The sequence below is a fragment of the Triticum aestivum genome, chromosome 6A, assembly GCF_018294505.1.
Source record: "Triticum aestivum cultivar Chinese Spring chromosome 6A, IWGSC CS RefSeq v2.1, whole genome shotgun sequence".
Taxonomy (NCBI): domain Eukaryota; kingdom Viridiplantae; phylum Streptophyta; class Magnoliopsida; order Poales; family Poaceae; genus Triticum; species Triticum aestivum.
In genome coordinates, this window is record NC_057809.1 from 203,830,554 (window position 1) to 203,839,751 (window position 9,198).

Consider the following 9,198-nt stretch of genomic DNA (forward strand, 5'->3'; position numbering starts at 1 on the left):
TCGATGATTAGCCTAAACGGGGATCATTCCCCGAGTCCAAAAACAAACCACGGCAGAAATGATGGAACGGTCACGTCCAGCTCACTCCCCACCCATAAGGCCAAAACCGGAGAACCATCCCCAACCCCCTACCACCGTTCCTGCCACGCGGGCCCCATAAATCCTCCGACCACATCGCCCGTCTGGATTTCTACGGACCGAGCTTCAGTGCTGTAACTGCACCTACAGTTGGGCCAGTGACATGTGGGCCTAACAGACGGCTGGCCCACATGCCATTGACCCAACTGCAGGTGCAGTTACGGCACCGAAGCAGCGTCCGATTTCTACACCCGCCTCCCTGGCTCCCTCCCGCTGCCCGGCGACCGGCTTCAGCCGGTCTGCACCCGCAAGTTGACCGCCAGCCGTCGCGCTGCCTTCTTCTCCTCTGCCGGTAAATAAAACCCCACGACGAGGAAAAAAAAACTCTTTTCTACTAACACGCGCAGCCCCAGCGAAGCAGCTCAGCGGCGACAAAGGGGGCCCTTTCCGTTGGTCGCCACCGCCACCGCCACCTCGCGTCGGCCCACCCCCCGTTCCTCTGCACGCCCACGCGGGATCTCGCTCTCGCCCCGAGGAGGGCTCTCCCGGTGAGCGCTCGTCGATTGGTCGGTGCGCACGTGGTGATCGCGGGCGGATCTGGCGGGGTCTCGCCGGATCTCGCGCCATTTCGGGGGGTCGTTGCTGATAGTTGGGTTTCCTTCGTTTTTGTAGCAGGGTTTGCGGCGGGCGATGGCGAGCCGGGTGAAGGAGGACGAGAAGAACGAGCGGGTCATACGCGGTCTGCTCAAGCTGCCCGCCAACAAGAGGTGCATCAACTGCAACAATTTGGTAGGTTTCCCTCTAGCCTGCTCCAGTTCGCTTCCTTAATGTGGTCGGGTTTGAGCTCGCTTGACCTCACCCGCCATGGTTTGCTGCAAATGGCGCCTATCTGTCAAATCACGAATGCGCATGGCGTACGAGGGTTCTCATGGACATGGACTGGTAGGGGGTCAAACCATCATCCTGTTGGGTGGGCTAGAGAAAAATGCAGCCTCGGTCTGCAGATTATGCCGTGGTCCTAAATAAAACGGTAGTCACAAGCATGGTGTTGGGATGCAACATGAGCCTAAGCTATTAATAATAAGGAAAGTGGCGATGGATTATGGGTGCCTCATCGCTCGCCACACCTTGTTGAGCTCGAGGCCTTTTTATATGCACTCCCTTAGTGGCTCATCGCTCGCCACACCTTGTTGAGCTTGCGGCCCTTTTATACGCACTCCCTTAGTGGCTAGGCGCCCACCGAAGCTACCAATGTGGAAACTGTAGTAGATTGCGAGGCCCATTTGGATGACTATCATTTTGGTAATCAACTCTTACCCTTTCTTTGAAGCTACTGTGGTGTGTTCAGTGGTTTCGTTGTTGGGATGCACAGTAGTGATGTTACTAAATCTTAATTGTTAGTGCCACATTTGCATCCTGCATAATTTTGTGCCATGAGTTGTTGTCAATTGTTCATGTTCTATTCTATTCTCAGAAGGACCCAACATATCCATTCACATGAGCAGTGGCGGAGCGTGAACCAAATCCAAGGGGGGGCCAAAAAGCTAGGGAGATTAGAGAGGCCGGGAGATCCACAGAGAGTTTAGGCTTAGAAGTAGCTTATCCTTGCAAAAATTTCTCTTGTAGGGGGGGGGGGGGGGGGTTATACGAGGCTTAGAAGTAGCTTAGTTGTTATGCTCTATAGCTCCATCGTGTCTCTGATATGATGCAACCATCTAATGTTTTTAACGTGAAGAACAATGCAAAATGAACAAGCCATGGATGTGATTGACAGTAGAAACAGTTGTGCCCATTGATGTCATATTTGTGTTGAAGTGTATATGTGGATTGCTTAGCCCTTTTCATCAGCTCGGACTTTTGGTTGCGTTGGTTAGTGCATGAAGCTTGACATGGTATCAAGGCCTAAGGTCTTGAGTTCAAGTCCTGGCTTTTGCAGTTTATCCAAAAAAAATTGTTGTGTTGTCCCCCCCCCCCCCCCCCCCCCCTTTGTGTCCACGTATAGGCCTCTTGAGCCACACGGGTTGCCTAGCCCTTTCCATCAGTTAGGACTTTTGGTTGCATTGGTTAGTGCATGAAGCTTGACAATTTGAAGATTCATCAGCTCAGATTTGTGCCCATTGTCTTGCTGCAATTCAGTTTTCCTTGCATTTCCCCAGAGCTAATTTTATTCCATTCGCACCATAAATGGAACTTATGAGTGCCAGCTTGTGAATTATATAGGACATTTTGCCCATCTTCCATGTTGCTTGTTATTTGTTTGCCTTACATGTTTCCTAAAGATTGAAATACTGATGCACCATATATATTGGTATGAACAGGGACCACAATATGTGTGCACAAATTTCTGGACCTTCGTTTGTACCAATTGCAGTGGAGCACAGTAAGATTCCTTTTCAGTTCTCTTTCATTTCGTCTTAGTTTTGTTAAATTAGATGTATCATGGTCGATTTAAATAACAGGTTCACAACCCCCAATTGGAATGATTGAAGTTAGCCTTCCATAATAATTGCCTGATTTTTCTTTTCTGCTCCTCCTAGCCGAGAGTTCACTCACCGGGTGAAATCTGTTTCCATGGCTAAATTTACTGCACAAGAAGTCACTGCTCTACAAGGAGGAGGAAATGAGGTATTTCCATGTTCCTATAGTTCTGAATTTTCCATCAGTTCATGTATTTCTGTTTAACTTGACATGGTGTTTGCATAACTTGTAGCGTGCTAGAGAAATATTTTTCAAGGAGTGGGATTCTCAGCGCAATCCATACCCTGACAGCGGGTTACCTTTCTTTGTCCATGTTCCAGGTTATAACTTGTTAGTTTTGCCTTTAGAATTCTGACCTGTTTGACTGTTTCCTACTGTCTCAGTAATACGGACAAATTGAGGAATTTCATCAAGCATGTTTACGTGGAGCGGAGATATACAGGAGAAAGAAGCTCTGATAGACCACCGAGGGGAAAGGTGATGCTGGCTCCCTATAGCTCTAGCATTTATGCTGTGATAACTGCCATCAATTTTGGGAAACTCTATTCTGTTGTTTTGTAAATTCATTTTTTGCTGGTTGATTTGCATATTCAGGACGATAAGGATGAACATAGCGAAAATAGAAGATCTGATGGAAATCGGGGTGGTTCAAGAAGTCCACCATACAATGAAAGTTACTCTGACCGTCGGAGTTATAGTGGACGGAGTGATGACAGAAATTCCAGACATTCCTATGGAGAACGTAGTCCTGGCCATGACCAGAATGACTATAAGAAAAGCCCCCGCTTCTTTGAAGTTGTCGATGATAGATCTGGGAAAACAACTCCAGTTCAAAGGTTCGAGGACCGCAGGTTTTCTGAACCACGGAAGCCAGAAACTGGGTCTCCAAATTACCAGAGAGAAGCCAACGGATCTAGTCCTCCTGTTGTACGGCCAGTGAGGGAGATATTGGGTGATGATGCTCCTCAACTTCGGATTGGCGAACCTCCAAAGCCGAATGTAGTCAGACCGATTGACCCTCCAAAACCAAATGGAACCAGGACCATTGAGCCTCCACCTCAGGCACAGGTTGTTCTAGTCGCTCTTGGTGTTTTCAATCCCTCTCAGACACTGGTTTTAGATACCCTTGAAATGTTAGCATATTTTTGTGCAAATATTCTTCTTAAGCTGAGAATTCGAGGCAAAATTTTAAATGTTTTGTCTTACATGTTTCATACTGTAGAGGACATCTACTGCCAGCAGTATTGGTTCTTCCGAGGGGATTTCGGAACAGGCGAAGGCAGCAACTCCAGTCAGTTTAATTGATTTTGGTGCAGATCCTGAACCTACTGCATCTGCCCCGCCTTCACAGACAGCCCCTACACCCCAGCAGCAGCCAGTTAGTGCACAGCCTATTAACGCAACAGCGCCGCAACATGTTCTTGAACAAGGCAAAAGTGCTCCATCAGTGAGCGGCGGTGATTGGGCATCTTTTGATGCTTTTGGCCAGCAGCAACAAACACCACAAGCAGGCAGCACCGTAAATCCGCTTGAGTCTGTGCTTGCACAACTATCATTCTCCGAAACACCCTCTGCCTCCAATACGTCAGCCTTTTCAACTTCTGTTGATCCGCAAGCAAATGGAGGACAGTTTTTCATGATAGATCCATCACATTCTTCATTATTTGGTCCACCCGTTGGAATCTCAGGCAATCAGGTACCTCCCTTCGCAGAAAATTTCAAGAAGTGTGTATCAAATGAGTATTTTTATTGAAAGAAGTTGTGTTACAGGTCTCAACAGGAATGCCTGTCCAAGGATCTGCAGTTCATCAATCTGTGGTGGCTGCCTCTATGGGTGGTCTTCCATCTCATTTGCCTTCAAATTCTCAAGGAACCAGTGGTATTCAAGAAGCAACGTCTTCTCATGACAGCAAATCCAGTGGGCGGACAGCACTTCCAGTGGTATGCGATTAATTACTTGTAAATTATTGAGCAGCTATCAAGGGAACATGTTCTATATGCCCTCACCCTATGAGCTATTCCAGATTTCCATTTTCACCCATCGCTTGATTGATGTGGTATACTCCCTCTGTTCCTTTTTAGTCTGCATATAAGTTTTGTCTGAAGTCAGTATCTCTAGTTTGACCAAACTTATAGAAAAAAGTATGAACATTCACAATATCAGATGAATTTCGTTAGATTCATTACAGAATGTAGTTCCATGTTACATATATTTGGTATTGTATATGTTGATATTTTTAACATAAATGTGGTCAACCTTTGCACATTTTGACTTGACACAAATCTCATACGCGGAGTAAAAAGGAACGGAGGAAGTGCATAATATACACACTATTAGTTTGCATTGCCCTACACTGCAGCTACCGCAAAGTACTGCTCCCTCTGTTCTGAATCCAGTTAGCTTTTTGTTTTGCAGTCTCCACTATGCAACTTTGACCGTTACTGTTTATATAATTATGTTAGTAAAATATCATCAGATATTTATAATCAATTCCAATGGCATGATTTTCACCTAATCAATTGAAATAGTTTTTATTTATTAGTAGTTGACGAAGAATCAAAGATAGTTGTCATCTGCTCCCTCCGTCCCAAAATAAGTGTCTTTGATTTAGTACAATAAGTTGACGGAGGGAGTATTTTTAAACAACGGTAGTATGCTACTTTCATCATAAAAATTGAAATTGTATGCTCCTATGACAAGTTGACAACTTGTACTCAGTTTCTTTTCTAGTTTAGTAGTCCCATGAGATATACCTAAAACGGATGGCACATGAGTTGTCCTGCTGAGTAGTTCCTCAGATTTTCAGAAAATATTGCAAGGCATGATAAGCCAGGGCTGAGAATAGTGTTATTCCTTTGATGTATCGAAGGCGGGGAGCTTTTTACTAGCATTAGTATGTCTACTTTTAGGGAGAGGTTCGGTACTTGCATTTAGATGGGGGGAAATTTTTGTTTTTGCCACTCTAGATTTTGCCAATTTTCCTTATGCCACTCTAGATTTTGACATTTCACTTTTGCCACTCTTAGTTTTTGATAATTATCACAATTGCCATTCAGTGGCAAAAGCAAAATAATTTTATTTTGTTTTTGCCACTCTTAGCTTTTGACAATTATCACAATTGCCACTTTGAAACTTTTGCTTTTGCCACGGGAATGGCAATTGTGATAATTGTCAAAAACTAAGAGTGGCAAAAGTGAAATGTCAAAATCTAGAGTGGCGTAAGGAAAATTGGCAAAATCTAGAGTGGCAAAAACAAAATTTTCCCTTAGATGGGGGCCATGTGGTTTTTTATGGATATTAGATCATATTTCAGTGGGATATAAGCACTTATCATGCAGAAATACAACTCTATAAATACCTGTAATAATTGCAATTCCTAATCAAAGCAAGGCATGGAAGGGCCACAAAAGTATTAATGTCTGTTTTGATGCATTGGGCATGCTGTATCTTGTTAGGCCAACAAGATATATCTGAAGAAACCAGATGGCAGATTATAAAAACTAAAAAAGTACCCGAGAGCATCATTAGCGGGTGGCAAAATCATAGTAGGTATTAGCTTGATTTCTTGTTCTCCATAAAATAGTACTCCCTCTGTAAAGAAATACTTCCTCCGTTCCTAAATATAAGTCTTTCTAGAGATTTCAACATGAACGACATACGGATGTATATAGACATAGTATAGAGTGTAGATTCACTCATTTTGCTCCGTATATAGTCCATATTGGAATCTCTAAAAAGACTTATATTTAGGAACGGAGGGAGTACTAACTTAGTGATCTAAAAAGTCGTATATTTCTTTACAGAGGGGGTATAACGCATGTTCATTGACGTTAACAGCTTGTGTTCATTTTCAACACCATCGCCTAATTGTCAATTGAAGACAAATGTGTCGTCTTTTTAAGAACGTGATAAGCTGATGTTGTCAAAACCATTCCATTAAATGAAATCATTGCATCGGCACATCTAACATCTGATCGAATCTCTGCAGGATTTCTTTACTTCACTATATCCATCAGCAACTCCAGCAATGCCTGGCTGGCAGAGAGCTCCCCAGTCTGGAATGGGATTTGGTATGCAGTATCCTGCTGCAATGGTATTCATTCTCACGATAGCGATTTATATGATTATTATTTGAGATCATTGTCAATATTTGTCTTACAAAAATGTCCTCCCAGTTGCAGGGAATGCATTCATATCCTCAGGCAGCATTTTCTCAACCTACGTATCAACAACCTACATATCAACAACCTATGTATCAGCAACCTACATACCAACAACCTACGTATCAACAGCCTGTATATCAGCAAAATGCGTATCCCCAACCTGCGAAAGCTTCAAACCCTTTTGACCTCGGAAATGAGGCAGCTCCAATTCAAGCTCACATGGTATAACTAGATATTTTCTTTTCTGCATAATATTGGAAAGTAGCATAATTTTGCATTTTTCTCCTCTAATTCAAGTATTTCAATGTTGAGCAAAAAATAATTGTTAAGTGAATCAGTTTGAAACACTTCCTGCTTTACCTTGATTATCCACATTAACTTGTTGGTTTCTTGCTTAGTGTTAACTATGTACATCGTTTGTTCTATTAACTCATTTTTGTTGTGGCCTTGAGCAGTCCCTATCTGGACCACTGGGAGCATCAGCAGGCGCTACTAACCCAACATTAGTTGGTAACTCTAGTTTTGGAGTTCCACCTCAGCAGCCTCAGCAGATGTATCGGCCATCTGTACATCAAAGTATTTACTTAGTTCCTCATCACCATCTCTACACTGTTGCTCTTTATTATTACTATTACTACTTTGACATGCGGTACTAATTTGTGTTTCGACTTCAGACCATTACATGATGCAGCATGTTTCAAACAACATGCCTGAGCAGCTACCTAATGGCATGCTTCCAAGGTGAGCTATACTTGTTATCAGTATATCCTGTAAGTTGAAATGTTAGTGCTACGCTTTGCATATGAGCTCAGTTTAATTATTATTTCCAACTATTCTATACCACATCTTAGTCATATATAATATAGGTAACAAAAAATAGCACCCACCTTAAATAGGGAACTAGAACTCGCTGAACTGTCAGTTCTGGCCATTGGGTCATATTGGATGGTTGAGATAAACCACTGAATGCCACCAGCTTTCAAAGCAATCATGTGATTATTTTATCTTCATCCTACTAGCACCCCACTTGCAGTGGCATGGGTGGTCCTTGTTTGCATCTTCAAATTTGATAAGAGCGATCAAGGCTGTATGTTTATTGCGATCTTTCTGGCAATACAGGCAACAAGGAGGTGCTGGTTCCCTCGGCATCGGCTATGATCAACAAGCTGCTCCTAGGTATTCCCAGCCAAACACCCCACCTTCCTATGGTGCTGTGGGTGGAAATCCTTTTGGGTAAAAGGCTTATCAAATGTGGACATACCATTTTACCTGTTTATGGTATCTTGTGTATCTTCAGACCACTGGTTTGTGGTGCCCACTGCCCAGTGAGATCAGAATGCACAAAGCCCTGGAGAAAATTTGTTTCATATTACTGGTTATGTGTTTGTCACTGTAGCTCCATGTAACTTGATCTGGAAGGTGGAAGCGACGTGGGGCATAAGCTTCAGGAGCAGGAGTTCTGCGGTTCTTCTAGCCCCTATTTTCTTGTATATTTGTGTTTGGTGTTCTGTATGCGTTGCGTCCGGTGTATATTCAGAGACCCTATGCCTTGTATGGTTTTTGATTGGGATCTTTCAAGCGGCCATATCTGATAGTGTACTTAGTTCAGAATGTTATTTTTAGTCCAGCTGGCTATTTCAATTTTAATGTTTATTGCAATGCATGATTGAAGGATGTATAATTGTGATTAATCAGTTGTTTTAGTCTCACGCTATTATTGCATTATATGGATCCTTTCTTGCAGGCATGGTTTATTTTTCTTGCTATTTCTTGAGAGGAACGATCTATACACACCAGTTTGAACAACAAATACCCTTGGTTTGGACTTTGCCTGCTTGTTCCCTCCGAGCCCTGGGGTTGGTACTTGGCTCCGGTGCAGACTTAGAGCTTGATCATGTATCCGTACAAAAACTACCCCCTCTGATCCTAAATTATTTTATTTTGGATCGAAGGGAGTACCATTTATAGAAAGTTTGGGCAGAAAAACATCTGTGGAATAAATTTATAGGATCTTGTAAACTTGACCCGAACTTCCCATTGGCTAAGGGAGTTTTGCCTCCCCCTCGCCGGAGGCTGTCACGCGTGTCACGTACTATTGGGGCCTAGCCATTATTTAGTTTTATTTAATAAAAATAAAAACATATTTAGGGGAAGAAGTTTACGGGATCTGCCAAAAGTAGCTCTCAGGAAACTTTTGGAGGAGTGTTTTAGAGGAATTGTTGGAGTTGCTCTTAGGCCCGACCTTGCTGCGTCAACCCTCTCGGAGCAGCCTGTGAAGGTGGTGTGCCAAGCCTGAAGCGCCGCTTGATCATTAGGACGGAAAAGGAAACCGCCTCATGGGGTATAGAGACCGATTTAAGCCATTCCTGATGATCGCGGAGACAACCTCCTGTGAGGAGTAATGCCACATCGGAGATTCTCGATGGAACAGGGGAAGAAAGCGTTGCTCTAGAAGTCCAGGGCCACATCCCAAGCCAA

The 9,198-nt window shown here is 43.4% G+C and overlaps 1 protein-coding gene across 3 annotated transcripts; it reads left to right on the top strand.

Moving 5' to 3' along the window:
- The first annotated feature begins 407 nt into the window (after positions 1–407).
- On the top strand, positions 408–8,445 carry LOC123127273 (probable ADP-ribosylation factor GTPase-activating protein AGD14). 3 transcript variants are annotated; one of them, XM_044546911.1, is made up of 14 exons: positions 408–626; positions 754–867; positions 2,397–2,458; positions 2,616–2,703; positions 2,789–2,850; positions 2,940–3,033; positions 3,151–3,624; positions 3,779–4,252; positions 4,327–4,497; positions 6,546–6,650; positions 6,733–6,942; positions 7,176–7,296; positions 7,395–7,461; positions 7,840–8,445. In XM_044546911.1, exons 2-14 carry the CDS (start codon positions 769–771, stop codon positions 7,955–7,957), a joined length of 2,145 nt encoding a protein of 714 aa, XP_044402846.1. In that variant the 5' UTR covers positions 408–626; positions 754–768; the 3' UTR covers positions 7,958–8,445. The 3 variants fall into 3 exon arrangements, with proteins under 3 accessions (XP_044402846.1, XP_044402847.1, XP_044402845.1); XM_044546912.1 differs by having other exon boundaries at positions 447–626; positions 751–867; positions 6,739–6,942; XM_044546910.1 differs by having other exon boundaries at positions 449–626; positions 751–867.
- The last annotated feature ends 753 nt before the right edge of the window (positions 8,446–9,198 follow it).

Bases quoted from the DNA above. Each gene is read 5' to 3' on its own strand.
- LOC123127273 (XM_044546911.1), top strand. From the start codon at position 769: ATGGCGAGCCGGGTGAAGGAGGACGAGAAGAACGAGCGGGTCATACGC. The intron at 4,498-6,545 runs GTATGCGATTAA...GAATCTCTGCAG, and splicing joins GGCGGACAGCACTTCCAGTG to GATTTCTTTACTTCACTATA. The intron at 6,651-6,732 runs GTATTCATTCTC...ATGTCCTCCCAG, and splicing joins TGCAGTATCCTGCTGCAATG to TTGCAGGGAATGCATTCATA.